Genomic DNA, 27,187 nt, shown 5'->3' with positions numbered 1-27,187 from the left:
GTGAGGAAATGCAAATCCATGTATGCACCACTCACCTCCTTGGCAGGGACACCTTTAGGAGCTGCACAAGGAAAGGATGTGGATTTTAATACAAGTGCTGATAATGCATCAGAAGGCAAAAGAAAGAGATGAAAGTAATCAGCATCCTTCCAATCTGCACCTCATTCCCTGATTGGCTCCTCTGGCATCTTCTACTGGTGGCCAGCACCCAGCTGAGGCAAGCCAAGGACCAGGGGCTGGATAAGAGCAGCACCCAACAGCAGGCCACAGGAACACAGTCTGCTCCTAGCAGCTGTGGCAGGGAGACCGCCCTGCCTGGATGTGGTGGAAAAGAGGCCAACCATGCATCGATAAGATGAATTAGTTGTCTCAGCAGCACCAGCAAAATGAGCGAGAGGAGCCGAGCCCGCGAGGCCCGGCCTGCTTTGTTTCAATTACAGCAGCTGCCAGAAGAAAAAGATAACCTCAATATTGATGGCAGGAGCAGCAGACAGAGGTGCCCTTGCAGGCTACTGGGAGCAGGTAGAGGAGGAAGGGGGAGGAGAGATGGAGGAGGGGGAGCAGGGTCTCAGCCAGCACACCGTGGGAGAGCCTGGCTGGTAAGAAAGACACATCTGATCCCATTGCTCTCACTCCTGTGAGGAACAGCTCCTTTTCACTCTGGTTCTTGTCCCAGTCACTGTGCAGAGCATCCTCCAGCAGAGACAGGGTGCAGAAACCCAGCATCGGGACACAGCACCATGAAAACACTGAGCAGAAAATAATCTCTCTGCTCCCCACTCAGGCTGCAGGGCCTGGAGAGGCATTGAGTAGGGCTGTGTGGGATGATGGATGGAACTGGAGTAAAGGGCAGAGACAGGCCTGGGGCACCACAAGCTGCAGACAGGCATGACTGCCTGCCAGGGGCACAGCACCCACCTGCCTGAGGGCTGGGGAGCCCCATGATGTGCCTGCAATGGGGACTGCTCTGGGCGCTGGGGACAAGATGCCCATGGTGATTTTGGAGTACATGTGGGAACCAGCAGCAGCCTGGGGCAGGGACCACAACATCACACCTACAAGCCAGGTATGGAGGTGCTGAGCCAAACACCCTCCAAGCAGTGCAGTGTTAATGTCCTGGACTCCCATCCTGGGAGGCAGCCAGAAGATAGGAAGAGATGGGGTCTTCTCTTGAAGAAGATTTCTCTTCAGTCTTTACCCCTAACCCCTTTACCTCCAGCTCCTGCTCAGGGGATGTAAACCATCCCTGGCTGCTGCATCTTGGGCTCTACATCCAGCCCTGTGTCCCTCCCTGTGCCCAGGGCACAGACCGGCGCTGACACCTCCCCCTTCCCCCCGGGGCCACCAGAGGCCAAACTGAGCAGTGGTCACTTCACAGAGGTTTTATTCGTACTCCAGATATCCACGCTGCCCTCCCACCTCGCTTACCCGCAGGGAAGACCTCAGGATCCCCACCCTGTCCTCCCCGAGCTGCGCCCATTGGATCCAGCCCCTGGGTCTCCAAGAGGGGACAAGGCCACCATCTTGCGGCCACCCAGCACCACTGCACATACCCGTGCGCACGGTCTGGGGGCGCCCAGGGCGGCACAGCCAGGGGGGACAGGCTTCGGACCGTGGGGAGCCGCGACATCCCACCGCTCCTCGTGCCCTCAGTCCCCTGGGACCATGTTCTGGGGCACACGCTGTCCCTCCCCTCGCTCCCTGGCCAGGAAACCCAGGGATTCCAGCACACCCAGGAGTGTCTGGATGGGCAGAGGATGCCAGCACTGCTCCTCCCACCCCAGCCCTGGCCCCTCCACCCTGCCCTGCTGCTCTGTGCAGTGTCAGCCAGCAGTGACCAGGGACCTCCCGGTTTGCACAGCGGGCTTCATTGAGCACAGAAAGGCAGGCAGTGGCAGATGAAGGCTCAGAACCGAGCCCTGGGGCTGAAAATGCAGCACTGAGCAGGGTCCAAGGGGAATTTCCATCCCTATCACAGTGTAGGAGGGCAACCCACATGGGGTTTGCTGGAGGGAGTTGTTATTAAACCGGCACTGCTGGTGACCAGCAGCCCAAAGCAAGTCCTTCCATGCCTCTGTGAAGTGAGATGTGGTGTCTGCACACTACTGGGTTCTGCAAGGCTGCCCAGCCTGGTTTAATGCTCATCCCCCTCCTTCTGCTTCTTCTCCTTGTGATGGAGCTGGCCATGATCTCTGTGGTGGTGGTGAGCATGGGTAGCAGGTTTGTGGTCCTCGCTTGGGTTTGTGTCTCTCTCGCTGTTGACCTCGTGATGGTGGTGAGGATGGAGAGGCTTGTGCTGGTGGACAGGAGTCTCTGACTCCATCCCCTCATGTTCAGGAAGGGAGCTTGGGGTTGCAGGGCCTTCCATGGTGCTGTTAGCCTGAGGAAAGTAACACAAGGGCTGGTGTGGTATGGGAAGGCCCACAGAGCCCTGCAGAAAGCCTGGGAGCACAGCTGTGAACTGGGAAGAAGGCAGGCCAGCATTCATCAAACAGAAAACTGTGGGTCACAGCAAATGCTCTCCAGCCCTGTCCCAGGGCACAGGGAGGACAGGAGAGGCTAGAGCACACAGGGCACAAGCCTCTACACTTGTGTCCCTTGGCTCAAGCTGTCTGTGGTTCAGAAACAGGAATTTGCATTCAGTATTTCTGGATGTTCTTTTCTCCTGGGAAGTGACTAATCGCCTGCCAAGCTCAGAGCTACAGCCTTTTCTTTGCTCTGAGCTTGCTACCTCTGCATCCACTGCCTGCCCTTTCTTATATGGGAACAGTTCTAGTTAGCATTCCCAGACATGGGATATGACCCCTTTAGTCAATTTCTTTTCAACTGGAAAGCTCTGACCTATTTAAGTGCCCTTATTCCAGACCTTCCATCACCTTCCCTCTCAAACACATCTGAGGGCAGCTGCCAACCCAGAGCCCATCCCCTACACGGAGATAAGATTGTTCTTGCTGATGTGCAGCAGCCAGCACACAGAAGGGATCCCGGCTCCAGCGAGCATTCCAGCTCTTACCTCCTGGGTGGTGTTGGGGTAGAGGGAGCAGTTGCCACAGAAGTCCTTGATGTAGCTGGAGCGGATGGCTGCTTCCACATAGGGGAAGTGGAGGAAGCTGAAGGGCAGCTGGATGTGGAAAGCCAGGCGGCCACACCTGAGGGGAGAAGTCACGGCCTGGCTCAAGACGGGGGCTGGAATCCCCCCAGCCCAGCACGAGAGGGGATTTTGGAAGCCCATGAAACGCTCTGTAACACCCAGTAAAGCCTCAGGCGAATCGAGGGACGCTCACCGGTCATAAACAAGGAAGTCGTCCTTGTCACCCCCCAGGACCTGCCAGACGTCGGGGTCCTCCTGCTCGGGCTGGAGGACGGGGACGCCGGGCGGGGCATGGCGCTGCAGCTCCGGCAGCATGGCGCGGGACAGCGGCGCCTTCTCGTTGACGATCATGTAGCGAACCTCGGCCGTGCCCTGCCGGGCCAGCCGCTCCCGCAGGCCCCCGAGGCTGCGGCAGGGAGGCGCTGGGAGGGGCTGCCGGGCAGGGGCCGCCCTACGGCCCCGAGGTGCCGGGGATTGCTGCGGGGAGGGGGAGCGGGGCTCACCTGTGGGCCTGCCTCAGGCAGAACTGTCAGCTGGCCTTCAGCAGGGCCACCACCGTCACCTGCCCTGCCGCCCCCTCCATGGGGCTCGAGCCATTGATGGTCCATGCCGGTGCCTCCTGGCAGATCCGGCTGCTGTTGGCCGTCTCCTCGGAGGCCGAGGCCAGCCCCAGCCCCAGCCAGGTGGCCAGGGCCAGCACCAGCAGCCCCATCCTGGACCCCGGCCCTGGCAAGGGCACACGGGGTGTTACCCTCCTCCCAGATCCACTGCAACCCCAAAATACCTCCCTGCACCCAGCTCCAGGGCAGACAAGAGCTGTGGGCAGTGTTAGTCTGATCCTGGCACTGCGAGCCAGGACCCCCATCCCCGGGGGCAAGGAAAGGTGGACGAGGGGGGGAATTGGGCTCCTTGCTACTGTCTTTTGTGGGCACCCAGTGCCACAGCATCCTGTTCTCCCCTGGCAGGGAACACCCACTCCACATCTCAAGAGATGAAGGTGCTCCTCCTCCCACAGGCTTTCTCCATTTCTTTGATCCCACAAAACAAACCCAGCCCCAGAGACAGGTCTGTCTTTGCCCCAGAAGGGAGCAGGGACACAGCCCTCATCATCTCAGCTGCCAGTGAGCAGTCACCGGAACAGAGATGGTTTCACCTTCAGGTCACCTTGAGAGTCCTTGGTACCCCACAAAGTGCTTTGGGGGTACACAGAGCCTTTAAAGCCCTTGAGTCTCCCAAAATCTGCCTGAAGCCCCGTCCTCCAACAGCTCCCTAACTCCACCCATCCCAGCATATTCCCCATCCCTCTAATATCCAGCACACTTAATGGGCAAGGGGGAGGATATGGGTCTGGAGGGGATGGTCTGGGGAGGGAGCTGGGAGATGCAGGATCTGGTCAGGGTGGATGAGCTCCCACTCCCCAGCCCTCTCCCCGCGAGAACGAGCCCTCGATACCGCGCTTCTCCTCGCTGCCGTCCTCCCTCGCTCCCGGCCCCAGCAGCTTTCAGCAACTTCCAGCTGGCCCCGGTCCCCCTTTTATCTCCTGACCACTCTCCCCGCCCAGGAGGGAGGAGAAGAGCCTGGCTGGAGCGGGGACTGCGAGGACTGCCACCACCGCCTGCCTCGAGGGGACAGCGACAAGGCAGGCACTGTCCCCTTCGGTGCCATGTGGCCTCGGGGTGCTGCTGCCACAGCCCAGCCCAAGCCGTGCCGGAGCAAAGCGGTGCCTGGTGCCGGGCTGACGCCAGAGGTGGCAGGCGGTGCTGCAGGGAAGAGAGGGACACAGCCGCTCCAAACCTCGCAGCACAGGAGGGCTGGGGACCTTGCCAAGGACACTGCTTACACCGAAGGGTTGCACCACTGTGGGGTGACCTCCAACAGTGCCATCCCTGCACAAGGTGCCACAGGAGCCACCAGTGCCGTCTCTGCTTCCCTGCAGACAAAAAGATGGTGCCGCCCATACACAGCGGGGTGCTGGAGCTCCCTGCCCTGTGGGGTGTCACCTCAAAAGCCGGGCTGTTCTGTTGTGCCGTTCTCAGGCCAAGCTTGGCCCCGCGGCAACTCCCCAGTGTCCAGTTCCATGCCTTCTGTCCGGCCCCACACTGATGGGGCTGTGGTAGTGTCGGTGTTTCCTTGGGAAATCACAGCGATACTGAATTCCACCCCCCAACCAAACAAGAGGAGCTCACCACTCTGGCAGCACAAGGACATCTCTGCAAATATTTGAGCAGTTTATTGTACCTGGGATCTGTACAAAAACATGATAAGGCAGGGAAGGGCAAGCAGCCACAGTCACAGCGAGGGCAGAACATGATCCCAGGCATACATAGAGTGGGGATTCGTCTGAAAACAGCAGGGGGAGAGGGGATCGCTGCTGAGGGGCTTGAGGGGCCCAGCAGTGTCTGCAAGGATGTGGGGCCGTGGGTTGGAAAGGTGAGCAGTCCCTGTGACTGACGCCAGACTTTCTGCAGAGCTGTCACCCCCCACCCGCACGCTGTTCCCCTCAAGTCCCCACCGGGTACCCTGGACACCGTGAAGCGCCCAGCACTGAGCAGGGACACGTTTCCCCAGTTCACGTCCTGGGACTCGGGCTGGCAGGGAATGACCCTGCACAGACACGAGCTGTGCCCCAGGGAGCCCAGGCCACCGCCTGGCAGGCACTTCCCTCCTCCCCTCGGCTTATCCCGAGCCGCGGTGCCTGCGGTTTTCAGCCTGGGCGGCTTTTGGCCCGCAAACCGCGGCCCCCGCAGCGGGCAGCGCGTTCTCCGTGTGCCGGCCCCGTCCCTGCCCGGGCGATCGCCCCGCTCCCCCGCCGGGAGCGCTCCCGCGGCCGCTCCGCAGCCCGGGCAGGGCCGGGCCTGGTGCATGCCGGGGCGGAGCGAACTGAACCGCCCCCGCTGGCGCTGCCCGCCGTCCCCTTCGCCCGCAGCCTTGACCTCGGTGAGCCACAGCCCGAGGGCGAGCGGGGCCCGCGGGCACGGGGGTGGCGGGGCGGGCGCGGGGAGCGGGGCCGGCGGGAGCGGAGCGGGGCCCGAGCCGGTGCCGCGGTGCGCAGCGGGAAGCGGGGCCGGAGGGAAGGAGCGCTGGCCCCTGCCCATGTGCTCGCCGGGTCCACGCGGTCCCTCCGCCCTGGGCTGGTGGGAAGGAGCGCTGAGAGCTCGGTGCACACAGCCCCTTCAGGCGGGCAGGGAAAAGGGAATATTTGAGCAGGTGTGTGCCGCCAGCCCACTGCACACCTGTGAGGACTGGCCAGAGCGGCTTGTGCATGCTATGGGATCAGGAAATCTCGGTGCTCTCTGGAGAGGTGATTCCGACGGCAGAGTTTTGGGCAGATCTGTTTTCCCCCTTGAGCATCACAGATATTTGGATGAGTGGGGAGGAAGGTCACTTTCCCGAAGTGTTCTTCTGTGCTGCTAGGGCATTGTCATGGTTTCCGGGCTGTAGCAGAGAGCATGGTGGCTCCACGCTGTCCTTGTTGGGGAGGGGAAGGGCACATCAGCCTATCATGACCCCACTGCTCCCCTCCACTGGTGGGACACACCTGACAGGCACTGGGGCAGCGCAGGAGCGTTTTAGCTGTAACCAGTGTGTTGCTCCATGTTTACCAGTCCATGTTCCTGGTACAGGACATTCCCACCATAACCCTTGTCCCCATAATCTTGCTTACACATGCAGCACACCTCCTCCACTGGGAATCCCCACTGACCTCCCTGCAGCACTCCCAAAGGACACGTGGCTCCAGACGGGACCCGCAGGGCTGCATCCAGGGCTTGGAGCTTTCCTGCTCTGGGACCTCAAGCACAGGGCAGGGCAGCAGAGTGGAAGGCTGGCAGGAGGGCTTGGCATCCTTGGGTGGCTCTTTGTAGCTGGTCCCAAAGGTGGGTGCCCTTTCACACTGCAAACTGGCTCCTGAGACCCATTTATTTAAAATCACACATTTAAAAGGTGCGAGTTTACACCCATATGCATGTGTGATTGCAAACACAGGTGGGCTCTGTGCAAGGTGGGTGAACAGTTTTTCCCCAAGGCCAGCAGCCCCTCTGACCCCCTGCATCCTCCCCACAGCCTGCCCAGCCATGGCAGCCTCGCTGAGCCGCCCCTGCTTCATCTCCCTGCACCTGCCCTACAGGCAAGGCTGGGGCCAGCACCTGGCCAACACCTTTCGCTTCCAGCCAGTGGCCGTGCGGGAGACGCCGCGTGTCCGGCAGCTGGCCCTGCGACGGGAATCTGCCATCTTCCTCGTCAACGAGCGCCTGGCACCTGCACGGGAAGTCACCTCATCCCATGACTTCCTCTATGATGTAGATCCCCAGCCCACCCTGGGCACGGCCTCCAATGTCTGCTTCGAGGTGGATGATGTGCCAGGGCTCTGCAAGCGGCTGCAGAGCCAGGGATGCTCCTTGCTGGTGCCCCCCACTGAGCTGAGTGATGAGGGTGGTTCTGTCACCTACAGCGTGGTGAGCTCTGTGGTGGGCAACATCAGCCACACCCTTTTGGACCGATCCTCTTACCGAGGACTCTTCCTGCCGGGCTTCCAGCCCATCCAAGAAGCCCCCTCAGCCACAGGGGATGGGATCAGGATCACTCACTTTGACCACATCACATATGTCTGCCCCCGGGGCGGGGCCCGGGCGGCTCTGGACTGGTACCAGCGCTGCTTCGGCTTCCACCGCTTCCTGCTGAACCCCCAGGAAAGGCCGGCTGAAGGGTACGTGCTGGGGGGGCAGGGGGTGGGCATGCTGCTCCTTGCACTGCAGAGCGCCCAGGGCACCCCAGCCCATGGCTGCAAGCTGGTCTTTGCTGAGTCCCTCTCCCAGAACGGCACCAACCAGGTTGACACATTCCTGGAGCAGCACGGCGGGGCTGGGATCCAGCACGTCGGCCTCTGCACCACTGACATTGTCAGCACGACCAGGGCTCTACAGCAGCAGGGGGCACGGTTCTTCACACCGCCCCCCACGTATTACAGCCAGGGGCGCAAAGCAGAGGAGATCCGAAGAGCTGGGCAAGACCCTCACATGCTGGCAGAGCTTGGCATCCTCCTGGACACCACAGTGCCTGGGGACAAGGGCCAGCTGGGCATTGATGCCACAGAGAGCCCCTCTCGGGAATATTTGATGCAGATCTTCACCCATCCCATCTTCTCGGAGGAGACCTTTTTCCTGGAGCTCATTGACCGTCGAGGAGCACCCGGCTTTGGGGAGGGAAATATTCGGGCGCTGTGGAAAGCTGTGCAGCTCTACATGGACCAGCAGCAGTAGTGCAACGCTGCAGTCCTCCTCCCTCAGCTCCCCAGCTTCTCCAGTCCAACCCCAGGGCAACGACCATAGAGATCCCATCCCTGGCATGGCCCAGGTGAGCAGGGACCAAGGGATAGCTCCAGATCAATCCAGAGCCAAGCCAGCTCCAGTGGGAGCAAGATGCTCAGGGCTGAGTCCAGTGGGGGTGTGAGCATGCCCCAGGATGGCTGGGATTTCTCCCCTGCCCTGGGTTCCCAGTGATTTATCAACCACATGTAAAGAACTTTCTGCCTTAGTTTCAGCCTAATTTACTGAGACTTGAGCCTGGAACATGGCCAAGAGCATGCTGGCACAGAAATACTCCAGACACAGAGAGAAGAGGGGCTGCCTGAAGGGAGTGGATAATCCAGAGGCCCTGGATTATGACCACTTAGTGGCAGTTACCACCCACAGCATGACCAGCCCTGTGGGGTGAGTGGTGGCCTCTTCCTCCTCTCAGTTAAAGAATTAACTTACAGGCACTGCTTTGGGTTTTTAGTCCTCCTATTTAAGATACGCTGAGTGCCAGGTGAGGATGAAATGGCCATTTCCATCAATCAAAGTGGGCGTATCACTAAAATTGAGATCACTGCCCCTAGCACCCCGCCAGGACTGTCCCTTATCCCTGCCAGCCCCCAGCATTGGGCATTTGCAAGGGTGCACCACACTCAACATGAACAGCGCCGAGCAGCCCAACGAGAAACTATAAAAGGAGAATGAAACCCTACGAAAAACCCTGGGGGCAGTTGTTCAGCCCCAGGGAGGAGCAGCCCACAGGCAGGAGCTGCACAGCCCTTGGGGGCCAATATCTGCCCTTGCAGGAGGGGTGCTCTGGGTGCTTTATTTGGGGTCAATGCTCAGCCAAGGGGCTCTTGGGTGTATTAATGAAGAAATCCCTGCTCTTCCCAGCTCAGATCTAAGGATCCTGTTGGCTATCTTCGCATTCCATCACAGGCTGCCTAACACCCCCAGCTTAGCACAGTGCAACAGAGACAGTCACTTAAAAAACCCACACACTTGAGCTTTATTTTCAGGTACAGTAAAAACAAGGGAGGGTACAGCAGCATCCCCAGTCACTGACAGGGGCATGAGATGCAGGCAGGGGACAGGGCTGCAGGAGCCATGTGGCCACAACCTTCCCACTGCTGGAGAGAAAGCCCTGCTGCCCTGAGTCCACAGTGCCAAAGTGGTGGCAGTACAGGGCCAAATAGCCCAGGAGGGCTCCAGCCAAGGAGGGAGGGCAGGTCTGGCTCCACAATTAATCCAGGACCAGTGGCCCCATCCAGGCACAATGCCCACGGGGGAGGCAAGGGAAAGGAAGAATGAGAGACCATTGTAGAGCCATGTCCTGGGCTTGCTACGGCACAGGGCCAGCGCTGCCACGCCCTGGGCAGGACTGACCCCAGTGAGGGGCTCTGGGCTCTCACACGAGGAAGGTCGGTGCCCTCACGGGGCCGTCGGTGCCCGGAGAAAGGCACGGAGGGAGAGCTGTGTCCCAGGGCGGGGGCTGCCTGCTCCCGGTGCCTCGGCCCCCCGCTTCCGCTTGGAGCCCTGCAGGAGACACAGCAGGGCTCAACCAGACCCCAAGGGCCCCCACGGGCTCCAGGGATCCCTCTGGGGACAGGACACCCGGGGGCAGTGCCAGTCAGGGGATGGCCACAGGCTGGGGATGCTCCTTGGCCTCATCCCAAACTCCCGGGTGCCTTCAGCACAGCACACCAGAGGCTGTCCCAGAGCACTGGGGCCCCAGGCACCCTGGAGCACTGCTCACCTTGACAGGCCTGCTCTCCTTCCTGCGCTGCTTCTCGTGAGCTTTCAGCACCTGAAGGAAGAACAAGAGAGCCCAGAGAAGTTGAGGGGATGCCAGGGGTTTTTCCCAGATAACTGAGGGAAGGGAGGAAAGGCCCAAGTGCCCCCATACCTTCTTCATGGCTGTGGACACGGCTGAGGCATGGAACTCATCCTCTGTCACCCAGCGGGATGGGGACAAGGCAGGGTCCAGGGTGACATCCCCATCTAGGTGCAGGGAGTAGACCACATAAGTCTGGTGGATGTGGGAGAAGATGTGGATGACCTGTGAGGGGATGGAAAGACACATGAGACAGGCAACTGGCAGGCAATGGGGGATGCAAAGTGCACTGAGCCTGCCAGGGTCCTGAGCAGTGGGGCAGAGCTTGGGAGGGGTGACAGCGGGGAAGGGACACCTTTCTCCTGTGTGCTACATCCCCATGGCTGAGCACAGGGGACTCACTGCATCCCTCCACCTCCAGGCTCACCTCTCCAATAAACTGCAGGCCTTTTGCTGCCATGGGCTGCCCCATCCAGGCCTGGAGGTGATCAGCCAGCTCCTCCCTCTCCTTCTCCTCCTGCAGATCTTGAGCCAGTGGGACACTTGGGAACTCCCAGAGTCCAGCCAGGAGACCTGGGAAGGAGGCATGACAGAAATGTGAGGCAGCAAGGGACACATCCAGGGACACTGAGCCTCATCACAGCCCCAAAGGGCTCCTTTCCCTACCCCAGCAACCAAAGCCTCTCCCTCTATCCCTCATGCAGGTGGGAAGGGGCTGTGTGGTGCCTTCATCATCCCCTTCCCAGCCCCATTACCCGAGCTGGGTCTCTGCACAATGAGGTATTCTGGGGCCCCGTGGCAGCCCCTCCTCTCCAGCACACACGTGGCTGTTCGCATCGCCCGCGGCGGCTTCTTCGCTGCTTTCCGGGGAAAGTTGGTCACCCCCAGGCTGCTGTCCCAAGGCTCTGTGGCTGGGGGGCACAGGGGACAGTCCCCAACATCTGCAAACACCAGTGTAACAGTTGCTGCAGGGCTCAGACCTGGAGCTTCAACAGCCATCTCCCCACATGCTTACCACAGTCCTCAACATCGGGCACTGGGGGGGCTTTTCCAAACAGCTTCTGAGAGGCGAAGGCCAGCTCCTTCTCCACCTGCAAGGGCAAACAGAAGTGAGGACAGGCTCATCCACCAGCCTACATTGTCCCAGGCATGGCAAACCCTCGGGGCCACACTTACTCTGCGCCATGCTTGGCAGTACTGCTTCACCGGGCATTCCCCACACAGTGGGGACTTGGGCACACACACAGTTGCCCCCAGCTCCATCAAGGCTTGGTTAAAATCCCCTGGGCGACTCCTGTCCACCAGGACATTGGCCATGTCCCTGGAGAAAGGGCAGTGAGAGGCATGGGGATCTCTGAGAAGAGCATGCCAGGATTTTTGCCTGCCTCCTGCCTGTTGGAGGGAAGCTCCCAGGTAGGCACAGGCAGCACAGCTCCTTTCACTACTGCTCCGAGCAGCACCAACTACCCAAGAGTTTCCATACTCCACACCTGCCTCCCTTCACAGGCTCAGCTCCCCAAGGCTCCTGGGTGATGCTGCCTTTAGTCACACTCAGCACAGCTCCAGGACAGAGCACTCCCTTACCAGAGCCAGTCGATGACAGCTGGGCTGCTGGAGTCGGCACCGACACATCGCAGGCGGCACAGGACCCGGATCACGTTCCCATCCACAACTCCCGTAGCCTGGCACCAGGAGCTGGCATTACCATGCTGGAATGTGCTCCAGACAAAGAAGGGAGCTGGGATGCTCCCAGGATGGAGAGGGACACACACAAGGCCAACCCACAGGTCAAGCTGGGTGGGAGCTTTGATGCACCCCAAAGTGGGGGGAGAGCCAAGCACAACCCTGGGGATCCCTTGGCTTGTGAGACCCAGCAGCAGGAGCTGTCAGGAGTGGGGCTGGGCAGCGAGGGGAGAGGTGCCCACTGTCAGCAGCTCTCACCTGTCCGTACGAGATGGACGCGATGGCTCCCGCCGTGTATCGGCCCACCCCCGGCAGCAGCTTCTGCAGCTCCTCAGCTGTCCTGGGCATCTGACCAGCCAGCTCTGACACCACCTGGCAGGGAAGGGGCCAAGCTCAGGGAAGCAGCTGGGGTGGACGTGTGCAAGGAACCCATTTTGCCCATGGGAAGATGGGATCCCAGCCTCTGCAGCCTTGTGCCAGCAGCACAGCCCCAGCGAGGCAGGGCAGACATGAGCCAGCACCAGCCCTGCAGCCACACAGGGCTTTAGAAATGCCCCTTCCCCCCCACTCCAGCACCTTCCTTGCTGCTTCCTGCAGACGCTTCCCTCTGGAGTAGTAGCCAAGCCCAGCCCACAGCTCATTCACCTCCTGCTCAGAGAGACAAAGCAGGGTGTTAATGGAGAGTGTTAATGTTAATCTTTCTGCCACAGGGCAGGGAGAGCACCGAATCCCAGCGATCCTCACCTCCAGGGACGCCTCTGCCAGAGCCTGCAGTGTTGGCCACTTCTGCGGGACAGAGGGAAAGGGACAAGTCAGGGACAAGCAGAGTTCTGCCGCTGTGGATCTGCCACAGGCGGTGGGCAGCTGCTCCCTCCAAAAGGGACAGGCTGTGGGCACAGGACTGTGTAAGGAGCAGTCACCTGCATCCAGCGGGTGTAGTAGTCGATCACCGTAGCCACCTGTGTCTGCTGGAGCATGATCTCAGACACCCACACTGCAGGGAGCAGGGCAGGGCTCACAGCACAGGCACCAACGCCACCCACACCTCGTGCTGTGGCCACGTTAGCACTGGCTACAAACCCTGCACAGCATCTGGCTCATGGGACACCCTCCCACCCCTCACCTTCCCCACAGGGGCTCCCCCAGGCCCACGGTGGGTTCTCCAAACCCCCAGTGCCTTGCAAGGGGATCAGTGGCTCTCGTGTCCACTTCAGGCAGTTTGTTCCAAGGATGGCACACGAAGCCACACCCCACAGAGCCAGCCCCTGCTCCTCACCTGCATATCCCCGTCTGTCGGCATCCGGCTCCGCCGCTGCCTGCAAGGGAAAAAAGATGAAGCGTGAGGAAGAAGGTGACACAGACCCCACTGCAGAGGGGACCTGTGTGTAAAATACAACAATCCACGGTGTGTTTGGAACACTGCAATGGAATCTGAAAGTAAAAAAAACATTTTCCCCCGAGCACTCAGAAGTTCTGAGTTTGGGTTAATCAAGTGACAGCTAAAGCAACTTCTTGCTGATGAAATCCCACATGGAGAGTTACCTTGGAGGCTAAAAATCCCATACCTGAGCCTGCTTGCAATTAGAGGCAGATGTAAATCCCACAGAGAGGCTGTGCAGTTCCCACCATTCAGACGTTGCTGTAAAGCTGATGCCCACCCTCAGCACCACAATGACTCTCTGAGCACAGAACAGGCAGGAGCTCTAAAAAAACTCCAGCAGGCTTAAAACAAATGCATGGGAAACCTTCTCCATGCAGCACTCGCTGCTTCAGAGTATCATAAAGGCAGGAACAAAACAGGATTGAAACACAGCTAGACTAACCTCGCCAGAGATAAGTACTCGTCTTGAAGGTTACATATGAGAAGCGTGCCCTGCGTTTGCTCTTCATACCTAGGGACTGGTTCCAGACCACCCACCACAACACAGCCACGACCAGCTGGGAGCACTTCCATGCGGGTGGGGATGCACGACATAAGGAAAAACCCCACGGTCACATCAGCCAGGCTCCCTTAAGGCAGAGTAAGTAGTTCCCCACCCCTGCTTCCGATGTCTCCCCTTACCAGCGCCCTCCAGGGAAGGTCCCGCTTGCATCGATCGTACCAGGCGAGCAGATTCCGGCGCAGGGCCTCGACCTCAGCGGGGTCGCTGAAGAGATGCCGGGCGGGCGGCGGAGCGGGCGCTGCAGCCGGGGCCCCTGCCAGGAGAGCGGCGCGGGGTCAGCGCACGGCGGGAGACGGCGAAGGGCTGCGGGGCTCAACCGCAGCAGAGGCGGAAGCCCGACCAAGCCGCTGCCGGGTGGACCCGCACCGAGTACCGGGCTTTACGCGGACCCAGCAAGCACCGGAGAGAACACGCCACGCTCCCCCAGCCCTCCCGCTGCCGGGCACCTCCGCGGGGCAATGCGCGCCTCCTGCTCCGCCCCCGGGGCGGGGCCGCGCTCCCGCCGCTCCGCCGGAGCGCCCCGGCCGCCGCCACCGCCGCCGCCCGGCCCCGCGCGGGGCTCATGGCGCAGCCGCTCCCGCCGCCGCGCGCGCTTTCCCGGGAAAATCTGTCCCGCCCCACCATCGCGCGGCGGCCAATCAGAGCGGGGGGTCCCGCCCACCGCCGCCTACCAGCCAATCGAAGGGAAGCGCGCGGGGCGGGCTCGTACCCGCCCTCCCCCGGAAAGCAGGCGTGAGGGGCGGGGCCTCCCGGCGCGCTGGAGCCAATCAGCAAGCCGGGAGCAAAAGGAGCCCGCCCCTGCTCCCGCCGGTCCGAGCGTCCGCTCAGGAAGGACCCAAAGGAGCTCTTCAAGCTAAACGCCTGTTGACTTAATTCCAAATTTCGGTTGGAAACGGATTTTGAGAACGGTAAAAAACCCCACCGGGGCCGGCAGAAGCTGGGCCGGCCGCGAGGGCGGGCGGCGCTGGGCGCGGAGCGGGCACGGCGTGCGGGGCCCGCGGCGGGCAGGCGGCGGGCGGCGGAGGCCCCTTGCGGGCGCGGCTATGGCGGGCCCGGCGCGGGTGCCGGTGGTGGACGTGCAGAGCGACAACCTGGCGGAGCTGTGGCCGTCCATGGTGCTGGCGCTGCGCTCCGCCACCTTCGTGGCCGTGGACACGGTGAGACCGGGTGGGGGCGGCGGCGGCGGGGAGGGGCGCGGCCGGTCCCGCGGAGCCACTGACAGTGTCTGTCTCCCCGCAGGAGCTGAGCGGCCTCGGCGCCAGGAAGTTGCTGCTGAGCCCGTGAGTGCCCGGTGGGGCGGGGGGTGCGTTTCTCGGTACCGGCTGCGCGGTGCCCTCTCCCCGGAGTACCGGCAGGCCGGAGCCGTCATGGCCCGTTCTCCCGTCACCAGGTGCATCGAGGAGCGCTACAAGGCCGTCTGCAGCGCCGCCAGGACGCGCTCTGTCCTGTCCCTCGGCGTCGCCTGTTTCAAGCAGCTCCCGGAGAAGGTGCGTGCGCGAACCGTGGGGCGGCCGTTTTGTCTTGGTCGGTCCCGGGAGACGGGGACGCGCTGGGAGATTGAATTCCCCCGTGGAAGTCCACCGGCTTTTTTGGCAGCTCCCCCTGACAGGTGTCCCTGGGTTCTTTGCCCCTCTCCTTGCGCAGTCCGAGAACACGTACCTGTGCCAGATCTACAACCTCACGCTGCTCTGCACCGAGGATTATGTGGTCGAGCCCCAGTCAGTGCAGTTCCTGGTGCAGCACGGCTTCGACTTCAACAAGCAGTATTCCCAGGGGATCCCTTACCACAAGGGCAACGACAAGGTACAAACTTACTCCCTCTCAGACACCTCAGCCTGCTCTGCTCCACGTTTCTGGGAGTGTGCTGGCTTCCCCTGCTCCTGCGTGAGGGTGGGCACACCCTGGGCTCCTGCCTGCCGCATTGTCCCTTTCATCTCCCTGTCGCTTTAAACGCACTCATTGCAGTTGCTTTTCCAAACATTTGTGCCTCTGTTCAGAGTCAGTCACAGCTCCTGCCACAGGCTCTGAGGGCTCTCCAGAGTGCCCAGGCTCACTGACTGATCCTCCCTTGTGCAGGGCAACGAGAGCCAGAGCCTGAGCGTTCGGACGCTGTTCCTGGAGCTCATCCGAGCCAAGAAGCCACTCATCCTCCATAACGGCCTGATCGACCTGGTGTTCCTGTACCAGTGCTTCTATGCCCACCTCCCGGAGAGCCTGGGCACCTTCACCGCCGACCTCTCCGAGATGTTCCCGGCGGGAATATACGACACTAAGTACGCCTCGGAGTTTGAGACTCGCTTTGTAGCCTCCTACTTGGAGTACGCCTACAAGAAGTGGTGAGCAGCACACTGGTACTCAGAGCTTACAGTCACACACAGTCAGTGTGTGTTTGTTTTTCCAGCAAGGGGGCTGTGTCCTTTCACTGTCCCACTGACTGAAGGTGCTTTTCAGGTGACTCTGCCCTATACTTTTTCTGTTTCTAGAATGGGTTTGTTTTTCAATAGGCCTTACCTGTTTGGTGGGCAGCAGCTGAAAGAGAACTTCAGAACTGGTGTCAGTAGAAGACTGACCACAGTGGCCTGATCTGAGATCTAATTTTGTCACTGCCTGGCTCTGGTCCAGCAGTGCCACAGGGTCATGGCAGGACATCACACAGAAAAGAAACCAGGGCTGTCCTGCAGGTCTCCTGATTATAATTCTACTTTGTGGGGGACACTGCAGTTAAAGGATGGATGCTCCCTGCACTCCTTGACACTGACCAGCTCTGTCACATGTCCTGCACACAAGATGCCCATGGCCCACTCTGACTCCCATCACTTCTTTCCAAGCAAGGGTTGTGCTCTTGTTCAGGACACACATCTGTGCTTTGCAGTCTGGCCCCACATTCTGCAGGCCCCACACAATCTAAACAAGCCCCTGGCCCCTGATAAAGCCCCTGGGATCTCTATAAAGTTCAAGTCATGCTCTGTTTTGAGGAGAAATGGTACTTTTTGTGACTGTTTTATCTCAGGAAATGCCACTTTGACAGGTCTGAAAACATTCAAGATGGCTGTTCTCAAAACATGAGAGTGCTTTGTTTTGACAAGATAAAAATAACTTTCTAAGCTGACGTCTTAAATGTTTTAAGCCCAGTTCTTGTTAGGTAGAGCCTTCCAAAGGTTTTGACCTTTTAACCAGCTCTTGGAACAAAACAGAGATCAGATTTTTTTTCATTAAATGAAAACCCTTTCCTTGTTGCCTGCATTGCCCAGGTTCAACCTGCCTGGGTGGTGACTGCTGGACAGTCTGCACAGTACCTCATTTTGGGGCATCTTTTCCTTGTCCATTACCATTATGAAGACAAACACATATCTTAGTGCCCTTTATAGTTAAAAAAACAAACTGCATCCCCTTCTCCTGTAACTTCAACAGAGATGCTGCTTTCCCTTCCTCTATGTCAGCATAAGAAAAAAACCCTTTGAATCAGCATAGAAACAACTACATACTAAAGCTGCTTTCCTGGAATTGAATTCCTTTCCAGCATCTGGGGCTGGAGCTCAGGAGCAGGAAAGTCACGGAGTTGAGAGTTGGTGGAGGGCAGTGTTTGCTCCGTGCCCTGGTCCCATCCCACAGTAACTGTGTGCTCCTCTTGTTGCAGCAAGCGAGAGAACCGCAAGCTGCGGGAGTCGAGCGGGCAGCACCTCACGGTGGAGTTCTGCAATTACCCCGCCAACATGTCCCGCTACATCGACTACCGCTGCTGCTCTCTGGAGGAAGACAGCCACAGCAGTGCTGCAGGGGGCAACAAGGTGCCTGTCTGTGAGAAGTTTTCAGTAAGTAACACAATTCCCCACTCCCTTCCTGACTCCATGGAAAGGGGCACACGTGGCCCGAGCCAGAAGTTGTAGGAAAGCATCTGGCAACTCCCCCTCACCTGCTTCAGAGTACAAGGAACATTTTCAGGCTTCAGGTGGCTTCATGGCAGACAGGGCAATAGTGTGCTCTGCTTGGAGGTGGGGAATCCTACAGGCTTCATTAGGAAGATTCCAACAGAGTCTATGGCTCTAAACAGTGGGACAGTATGAGATACAGTATCCCGTGCTGTCCTGGGGAGGCTGCAAGTTCTGCCTTAGTTTGGCTTGTCCTACAAGAGAGAAGTGCCACCTCTACCCTTCCCTTTACCTTCATTAGATATAAAAATTATTACCTGTTTGCAGCTTCTGGCACTGTAGCACAGGGTGGTCCACAAGAGCTCATCCTAGTGCAGCTACAGCAGCAAAGAGCCCATCTGGTCAGATCATAGCTGGCTTCAGGTGCTTCATGGAGAAAAGGAGCTCTCCCACATGTTGTACATTCTGTCACAAAACATAAGTTAGGGAAATCTCTGGAAGTTTCTAAGGACAGAGATTAAAAAACCACTCCAGGTCCCTGTTCCAGTGCTTGACCACTACATGAAAAATGTTTTCTAGTCATAATTTCCCCTGACTGTTGCCAGGTTTCCTCTCCCTGTGCTCTCACAAGAATTTAGCTCCATCTTGCCCATAACCTCTGCTGTAGGTACCTGCAGACACCAACTAGATATCCCCCTCCCCTTAGCCTTGTCTTCTCCAGGTAGAACAAACCCACCTTCCTTGGCCTCTGCCCATATGCTGTGTGCTGCACCAGTACAGTGTGGCAGCACCTTTCCTGTGTGCTGGACACTGTTCCTGCTCCAGCCTCGCAAGCCCTCAGTGGAAGGGAATAATTAGCTCCACTCCATGTTATGGTGATTGTTGTCTTAACCAGTAGGATGGAGGCTACAGACCCCTCTCTCTTTCTTGCTAGGCCTATGGGTGGTGTCCAAAAGGTGTGAAGTGTCCAGATTCTCATAACATTGACCTCATCATTGACGAGGACGACAAGCTTTGGGAGAAGCGCAAGAAACGGAAGCACAGATGGAAGCATCGGAAGAACGTGAAAGTGCTCGCAACGGCATTCCAGCAGGAAAGCTCAGGGGACAACATGGAGCAAGCTCAGAATGGGGAGGAAGGACCACCACGGAAACAGAGCTGCTATGAGCCTGCAGCTGCCACAGAGCTGGCAGAGATCGCACCCAACGGGGAGGGCAGGCCACTGGAGGAGATCTCCATGGACATGGAAACAGAGGTCAGCTCAGACACCAGCACACAATGGGAAGAGAATCTGGGGGGCACTGAAAGAACTGACCAGGGAGCAGCTGCCCAGAGCCCTTCTGCCAGGGGAAATGCCTCTGACAGTGACCAAGCAGAGAAGAAGTCCAGGGTTGGGTTGTCACCCAGTCACCCAGCCGCCCGTGAGACTGAAGCAGCAGGTGCTGCAGGAAAGGAGAAGGAAGCCCACGGCCCTCCTTCACAGGGGGGCACACACCGAGCTGGCTTTGATGCGTTCATGACTGGCTATATCATGGCTTACGTCTGGATGCTCAAGCAAGGGAAAAACACAGACCCCAGTGCAGGGCCCTGGTTGCCAGACTGCCATAATAAACTGTACCTCAGTGGGAAATCAGTGCCACTGCAAATAGTGAAGAGCTTGTTTTCTAAATCTTCCAAAGCTCACAGCGAGAAGATAAAGTTGGCCTGGGACAGTGCATAGAGCTACACCACTCCTCACTAAACTGTGCTTTTTTTGTCTCCTCCAAGTTTTGGAGTTCTTTCTTCCATCAAGAACTTGCCAAAAAGGGAACAGGTTTCATATTCTTATTTGTGTTTTAACATCTGACCCATTAAATTGCTCTCAGTTGGAGTTGCCCGTGTTCCTTAGTGGCATGCAGGGATGTGAAGGCAGGGATGAGGCTGAAGGGAGGGAAGTGCACCTTTGGTTAGAGCATGCACAGATGAGACCTTTGCCCCTACAGGGGAGAAGGGAAGGAGAAAATTCCTCAAAAAAAAAAATCCTTGAGTCTCATGGATTCAATAGTGGAACTCTTCAGTGAGATGCAGGAAAGAAATAACATTTACTGAGGATGAGTTTTCCTTGGGTATAACTCAGCACTGAGTAATAGCAAATACAATCTCAATCCAGGTATTAATGGCATTTCTATTTTAAGTACGCATTCGAGCCAGCTTTTTTAACTTAAAGCAGTTGTCCTCTTAATCACAAGACTCAGGCCTTGATTTCATTTTTATTTTGAAAGCAAGTTGGGAAAGTTTACAAAACCTGACCAAGAAAAAAATTATCAAAATATTTAAGTGGATTCATCTTTGGTTACTTCTTATTGCAGTTCCAATAAAACATACACCATTTCTATAGTTCAAAAAAGTCAGAAGGTCAATCAACATAAAAACAAGACGTGCTTTCTTTACATATTCATAAATATCTGCAATATTAGAAAAGTTGTTTCGCAAAGATTTCTTTTCTGGCAGTGTTAACTTACTATTATACACAGGCTACAAACTTCTTCCTAAGCCTTTAATTACAAGTTCAGCTATTTACAGACTGCAAAATATTAAGACGTAAAACTCCTTCATAAATACGAAAATAGATCATCTCGCAAAGATCTTTATACTTAATCAAATATCTGGCTGCCCCTCCTCCCAAAAAAAAAAGGTTATTTGTTTTGCATAGAAATGTAGTGACATGCAATATAAACAATAGCATTAAGTGCAAACAGGAATTATTCAAGTGTCTTTAGTTGTACTGGCAAAAAATACCAACGTTCTGTTACACATAATACATCAATGCCTCTCCAACAAGTACAAGTCTGCTACAGCCCCTTGGCTGTGCTGCTTTTGAGGGGCAGCAATTCACATGCATTCTCCTGGCTGCGTTTTATCAACCTGCAACCACAACAAAAATAGCTTATAACAGACATTTAATTGAACTCAACAGAGATTTAAAGTGAATTAAAAACATATTTGATCTCTTCAGGGAGATGTGTAGCAATGTGTAGAAAGTACTTTAAAAGAGCAAGAACTGCTCCTGTAAAGTCAAAATTATGGTAAAATCCAATCACGATAAAACTTTGTCACATCACTATAAAACAAGGGAGTTTGCTGACCACATGTTCAAATTCACGTTTATCAGCAGCTGTCAGAAAATGGCCCTCTGTAGAAAAGCAACCTCAGTAGGCACAAAACCTAGGAATTACTAGGTGCTGCCTAGATTCAGCTTTATGCAGCCAAAGGGATGAGATGTTTTGACTTCCAACTGCATCCTTGGAAACACTGGGTTTCAGCAACCACTTTGCAATTTTTAAAATGACCTTTTACTCCAGTTTCATACACATGCCTCTTCCCATGCAGACCAATCCAGGAAAGGCCTGAGCTGCTACTCCTTGGCATTTCTGTTTCTGACATCTCCACCTCAGTACCAAGAGCCAGAAATGTTGATAGCTGTGCCCAATGCATGTCAGTTGGTTGTGCTTAGAGCGGACATTTAAGAAAATAAAATTTTAGCTCTGCTGCTTTGTAAGAGCTGTTCAGGGCAGGGAAATGTCATAAAGACAGCAGTGTAAGAGAACAGTGAGGTCACTGCAGTGGGTGCCCTGGGGTACCCCAAGCTGACTGCTCAAGCTTTGCAGTCGGTGTCAGGGAGGGCTCCATGATGAGGTGTCAGCACTGACAGGCAGGGCTCACTCAGGGGAGCCCCAGGGCAGCCAGAGGTGTGCGTGTGCTCTCCGGTCAGGCTGCTGGGCAGCTTCCCTCAGCCTGGTGATCCAAAAGTAAACTACTCGTTATTGCTTCTCTGTCTGAAGTCACACACCTAAATGCATCTTGTGACAACAGAAGCTGGTGCTGATGGTTTCCCTCCCAGAAGATATAGTTGTAGCAAAGATAAAAAGATTTAAAAATAAAAAAAAAACAAGCAGGCACCAGGCAGGCAACTGAGTTCTAGTGTTTCTCTGTCCCCAAAGTTACACACACAGTGGCAGCCATACAGGCTGCTCTGCACTCTGCAGACACAATACAGAGACAGAGACTACTCTGCAGATCAGCACCTTCAAGAGGCAGAGAGGTGTGGGCCAAAAGGGGTGATCTTAGTGAGCACAGGCATTTTCTCTTTTGAGCTGTGAACAGCTGCCTAATCTGGCATGGACTGTATTAAATAACTCAGCAACACTGGGCTTCTCCTTTCATTCATAACAGCCACTGCAAAGGGAGAAGTGCCCAGGTTAACACACTTCACTAGAGGAAGTCACAGCTGTAACTCATAGAATAGCTACCTACACCTCAGGAAAAATACACATCCCAGCCAAGAAAGAACTAAGGCTTTCTCCATCCTTTCTTTGAGATGGGAGAAGAGTAGAAATAGTCTGGCTTCCATCAGAGACTAGCTTACAGTACCCAGCCTTAGAAGAGAGCAGGAAGAGTGTTAACAGGCTACCTGGATGAAAATCTGGACTCTGCTGCGTCACCATCTGCTCAGCAGGTGTGCAATGTTTACCTCACTTAGGAATGATAATATAGGTTAAAAAACCCCCGTAAAATAAAATTTTAAAAATCCCATGTTTTTTGGGATGATGATAGTGAAAAAGGGCAGGATGTTGCACAAATGTCACAGAATGAGCTGGGATTGCTGATGATGGTTCCAGCAAGCAGCATTAAAGCTCACGTTGCTGCTTCTTTCACAGGTACCCACTGGTCAAGGGAAGTAAAAAAAAAAAAAAAAAAGGTAAAAAGGTCATCATTCAGTGACAGGAGAAACCAATAAAGACAGCAGCTTCTTTCTGTAGAGGAAACAAAAAGTCAATGTAGGACAAGCTAATTTTCTTCAGTTTGACAATTCAAAGCCTTCCCATGAGCTGTCCTTTCCAAGAACACTTGTGGGGCTACAACACTGCTGGCAACTTCCCCTGAGCAGGAGATCCCTGTCCTCTGTCAAGCAGGCTAGTGAGGAACCATCATTACTGCAGTGAAATCAGTGAGGTGGGATGTTGAACCAGAGAAGGAGGTGAATGTGACCCTTCTAGCTTAGTGATAACAGTCAATTGTGATGTAGCTACTGTATTTAACTATTCTGCAGAAACAGATCATGATGTCCACTCAGCTCTTCAGAGATAAGGGCCCACCCCCTGCCAAAAGCTCAGTACAGCTGGTACTTTCAGAAGCAGTTTCTTCAGAAGCCCAGAAATGGCAATGCCTGGAATATGCTTCTCTGTGCCCTGGGCAAATCTTCCTCCACATTTGGGCTGAGGTACATAAAGAGCTGTACAAGGAAGCGAGCTTCCCTGCACAAATGTATTAAACATCATTACTAAATCCTAAGGGAAAATGAAACACCAGGGAACAGATTCTTCTTGTTAATCACAAAGTACTTGTCATGTGACTCAGTCTGCAGATTGTGACCAGCATGAGGGGTTTTGTTTTTGCTGCTTTTGAAAGAAGAGCTTGTTTAATGCTACAACAGCATTCAAAGCAGCTCTGGGACTAGAGAGCATTCCTATCTGCTCAACATAGTTCGGAAAGACTTCTGTGCCTGTTTCTGAAACACAGGCTCTGACTCAGGTGCACTGATGCAGAATGTTAATGAAAAACATGCAGTGGCTTAGAGCAGATGTTCATTTAGAGGAAGAGGGAAAAATCTAAGGTCATTCTTTCCACTTTACATGGAGCTTAAGACCTTAAAATGCCCCATGCTGGAAATCCAGGTCAAACTGTTTAATGGTGCCTGCTCTGGCTGCTGCCTCCAGGAAGGGCTGTGGGACCCACATGGCCATTCTGGCTGGAGTAGTTCCCCCTCCTAATTCAAATCAGGAAAGGGAATAAGCACAATTTGAAATAAGGTTTTATAAAATGATCAGTCTCTTCAGACAATGTCTGCAGCTTTCTGTCCTACAGCCAGCTTGTTGAGTCTCTTTCAGATGTGAAGCCCAGCACTGCAGAAAAGCTTAGTTTAAGCAACTGGGAACAACTCAAGGACACGTTCAGTTTAAGCCCTCTCTTCATATGTCACAAGCTGACTTTGTGGTGCCACTTGCTGAGATGTTGGAGGAGGTCTGAGACAACAGGGCAGGACTGTCCCCATCCTGCTCCCTGAAGGGCCATGCCTCTCTCTTCAGCTCGGTGGGAGGACTAACACTGAACAGAGGCTTTGCAGGCTCTAACAGCGTAATTTTCAGTAGGTCATCTTCTACCTCCATCTCTTCAGAAGGGAGACAACCTGCAAACACTTGTGGGGAGCCACGTCCCTCAGAGTTCACTGAATTCTCAACTGGGAGCTTTTTGTAAGACAGCGGCCTGGACTGGGCCAGCACTAATGGTTGATCACATGCTGGATCTCCACATGTGTTCTCAACAGGGCAAAACCCATTTTCCTCCTGGGCCACTGGCCCATCTGAACAGTCCATATCCTCTTCTTGTCCTGGTGCAAGAAGAAACTCTGTTCTGTGAGGCTTGGCGTGAAAGGGGGGAATCTCTGACACACCATATTTAGTGCTACTCAAGAGTTTTTGCCGAACCTCTGCACCTAACTGGGCCGGGTCACACCTGCCAACAGTTGAAGACAGTCCCCCAAACAGGCCATATTCCTTGTGTGGTAATTCAGGAGAGAGTGGAAGTGATCTGCATCTCCTCCCAGGAAGAAGGGAAAGGTCTTGCCAGTCTGTGCTGTACGCCTGCCGGAACTGGGACTGGCTGGCTTTCAGGCCTCCACCCGCCTCTGGAGAATGCAAGTCAAACACGAGGGAAATCACAGACTTGCTTGGCATGTCAAAGAATTTGATCTTTCCCCCCTTGAGGTCCTCCCGGGCACTGAAGGGGTTAACTTTCCGGCCTAACCCTTTGCTTGGTGTGTAGTAGGGGTCCTGCACGTTGATCTTCCTGGAAGGTTTGCGAGAGAAGATATCCGACTGGCTGCGGGACAACCAGATGTTGCGACGCGGACGGGGTGACTTGGGCGGGATCTTATCATCCAAGGAACTCAAACGTTTTACTCCTGGTCCTTTGTCAATTGATCCTGAGTAGAAAAAGAGAAACACTCTTAGCTTAAAGAAGCTCTGTATAGCTGTGCACCTGCTCACTCACAGAGCCTTCATGACCACTGTAAAGAAAAAAAGCTGTGTTTCTGATATTCCAAACTGTGTTCCATAAGCACTGTCTGCTCCTTTTTGATAAGTTCCTGCACAAACACAAGCACACCATTCTCTTCTCTCTTCCTCAGTGTATTTAGGGCCCCTGCAAACCTCCTTGCTGCCAGTACACTGCCACAGCAGAGACGGCACAGGGTGGTGTTGGAGAAGAAGAATTTGCATGTTTCTAGATTTATCATCCTGGCTTCCAGCAGAGGTTGCCCAGGGTCTGTTGGTGCTACTGACCACAAAAGAGAACCAGTACAAAACACAGTTGCCAAAGAAATTGGCACTTTTTCACCCTGATGGGAAATGTCTAAGACAAAAAAAGTCTCCCCTTGTACCATGCAGATTTTAAATCATTCTATCCCAGCCTTCTTTCAGTACATTATCCAATACAAAACTGGAGATACATGAGAGTCTGACCCTAATGAATAGGAGTTTAAAAGTTTTACATAGGCCTGTGTGTTTTCACTCACTGCACACACACACATTTATAAATAAAAGCTGTATCACTAGATTAGGAAGAGAAACCAGTAGATGTTAACTCCCCAAGTGTTTGGAACATGCATCTGTCATGGGGCTCTCAAGGTGCCTCTGAAGAGCCATGTTAGAAAGCAATAACAAATGGGTATAAGAAGTGATATCTCCTTTTGACTAACATTTCCAGAATAAGCACATGGGTTTTCACTTTTTTCCTTTAAATACTGCCACAGTTTAGACTACAGCCATTCCATGTAGGAAAGACTATGCAAGTCAAAGAACAGCATGTAACACTTATTTGAGAAGTACTTGTTTTGTACATGTACTCCAAAGGGAGAATGCCACCAAAAAAAACAAACACCAAACACCAAAAGAAAAACCCCAACCCAAACAAAAAACCCTAAACAAACAAAAAAGCTTCCTTTTTAACTCACACCTCTTTTAGATGCTTTCCAGGTGTGGGAGAACTACCACATGCATTTACTCTATGTGGTTTGACATAGAGAAAAATTATTTCAATCTACAACTATATTACAGATCAATAATTATGTCTTTATGTTGCATATTTGTATATCCACATAATATAAGAAACTATTATAAATGTACTCTTAGGTTTCTAATGCCAGAAGTGTCCTAACATAGAACAACCAAGTCAGAATACAGCCCAGGCTACAAGTGTTTGCTCCCCACACCAGGTGGCACCAGACAGCTTTAAGAAAACCTTTCAAGTCAAACATTCCCAAGCAGACCTGGGACTCATCTTTTCTCGTCTTTCAGAGTATTTCTAGGTACTTTATAATACTCTTGCATCTTCTGTGCTCTTCCTCCTGAAGGAATTTAAGAAGCCTCTAAATATTACAAGTAACATAGACCAAAGAAATTATGTATATGTACAAAGCAGCAATAAATCAAAAATTTATGGGTTTTCATATACTATCAGCAATTTACAAATCCATTCCCAAATGAACTCTAAATTTCCTCTCAAACTCTTGGGGACAGACTTTTATCACTTTAAGAAACAGCTAGCTGTTTTTTTCACCAAAGGACATTCCACAATGCAAAGCATAGAGCATTGCTCCAGAATAATTTTCAGGGTTTGTGTAAAATCATTCATAAACCGTAAATAAAACCATATATAGCCAAATATCAGTTTTCAAAATATGAAACTTTTCCTCCTCTTGCTGTGAGCACCCAGCAGCAATGTTTGTACAGTACAGACATTTACCTTTTGGTTTTCTTTCATTGTTGTCAAGGTTCAAGAACTTTCTGTCTCTCTCTGAGTCCTCATTTCTCAGGCGGTTTAACATTTCCTCCAGTGTTTTGACAATATCAGCAAATGAAGGACGCAACTTTGGATCCATCTGTGAATGCACACAAATCAAATAAGTCCATTTGGGTTTGTCCAAGCTATTCTGCTTACACAGTGGACAGAGAGAGGGACAATCTGAGGAAACTGAGGAAATTCAAAATGGTTTTAAGTGTGTTGTCATTGCAAAAAAACTACAGAAAGAAGGGGAAAAGCAGTATTCTATTACACCTCTCCAATTTGTAAATATTCTATGAAAAGGAAAAATTTTAAAGGTGGGAAATTGCCAGATTCATGGCTTGTGAGGGGGGGTTGGTTGGTTTGCTTGAAACAGCTTGGATAGTTGAGGATTTCTTTCTGGATTCTTTCTGGTTATCAAACAGATATTATGTACCAATGTTACTTCAAAAGGATTGCACAAAACAATATGGCTATGTCAATCTTTCAAAGATTGTAATTATTCCATACTACTCAGTGTACTGGTCTATCATGTAAGGATGCAAGGGTGGTTATATAATTTGACAAAGCTATAAATTAGGAAAAAGAAAAATCCA

General features: G+C 54.3%; 5 protein-coding genes across 5 annotated transcripts in view; 2 read left to right on the top strand and 3 right to left on the bottom strand.

Moving 5' to 3' along the window:
• Positions 1-1,367: 1,367 nt before the first annotated feature.
• On the bottom strand, positions 1,368-4,611 carry LOC136559909 (selenoprotein Pb-like). The gene is made up of 5 exons (XM_066555420.1): positions 4,544-4,611; positions 3,595-3,817; positions 3,285-3,497; positions 3,014-3,149; positions 1,368-2,380 (listed from the first exon to the last, which is right to left on the bottom strand). Exons 2-5 carry the CDS (start codon positions 3,801-3,803, stop codon positions 2,135-2,137), a joined length of 804 nt encoding a protein of 267 aa, XP_066411517.1. The 5' UTR covers positions 3,804-3,817; positions 4,544-4,611; the 3' UTR covers positions 1,368-2,134.
• Positions 4,612-7,164: 2,553 nt separating this feature from the next.
• On the top strand, positions 7,165-9,370 carry HPDL (4-hydroxyphenylpyruvate dioxygenase like). Its single transcript, XM_066555541.1, has one exon. It carries the CDS (start codon positions 7,165-7,167, stop codon positions 8,347-8,349), a length of 1,185 nt encoding a protein of 394 aa, XP_066411638.1. The 3' UTR covers positions 8,350-9,370.
• On the bottom strand, positions 9,368-14,051 carry MUTYH (mutY DNA glycosylase). Its single transcript, XM_066555542.1, has 14 exons — positions 13,962-14,051; positions 13,176-13,215; positions 12,820-12,893; positions 12,644-12,685; positions 12,476-12,547; positions 12,158-12,271; positions 11,801-11,898; positions 11,393-11,537; positions 11,232-11,307; positions 10,972-11,157; positions 10,644-10,789; positions 10,289-10,441; positions 10,139-10,189; positions 9,368-9,918 (listed from the first exon to the last, which is right to left on the bottom strand). The coding sequence occupies exons 3-14, from the start codon at positions 12,874-12,876 to the stop codon at positions 9,814-9,816; spliced, it is 1,245 nt and encodes a 414-aa protein (XP_066411639.1). The 5' UTR covers positions 12,877-12,893; positions 13,176-13,215; positions 13,962-14,051; the 3' UTR covers positions 9,368-9,813.
• An 834-nt stretch (positions 14,052-14,885) lies between these two features.
• On the top strand, positions 14,886-19,581 carry TOE1 (target of EGR1, exonuclease). The gene is made up of 7 exons (XM_066555532.1): positions 14,886-14,999; positions 15,082-15,122; positions 15,233-15,329; positions 15,487-15,645; positions 15,919-16,178; positions 17,480-17,654; positions 18,646-19,581. The coding sequence occupies exons 1-7, from the start codon at positions 14,886-14,888 to the stop codon at positions 19,429-19,431; spliced, it is 1,632 nt and encodes a 543-aa protein (XP_066411629.1). The 3' UTR covers positions 19,432-19,581.
• A 360-nt stretch (positions 19,582-19,941) lies between these two features.
• Positions 19,942-27,187, bottom strand: part of TESK2 (testis associated actin remodelling kinase 2) — a 68,560-nt gene continuing 61,314 nt past the window's right edge. The window contains exons 9-10 of the mRNA XM_066555531.1: positions 26,553-26,688; positions 19,942-24,732 (exon numbers count right to left, since the gene is read on the bottom strand). Of these exons, the coding sequence (XP_066411628.1) occupies positions 23,720-24,732; positions 26,553-26,688 (1,149 nt within the window). The 3' untranslated portion in view covers positions 19,942-23,719. The remainder of the gene's footprint in view (positions 24,733-26,552; positions 26,689-27,187) is intronic.

This window comes from Molothrus aeneus, chromosome 9, assembly GCF_037042795.1.
Source record: "Molothrus aeneus isolate 106 chromosome 9, BPBGC_Maene_1.0, whole genome shotgun sequence".
NCBI lineage: Eukaryota > Metazoa > Chordata > Aves > Passeriformes > Icteridae > Molothrus > Molothrus aeneus.
The sequence above is the reverse complement of the archived record's forward strand: the minus strand, read 5'-3'. Positions and strand labels throughout refer to the sequence as shown.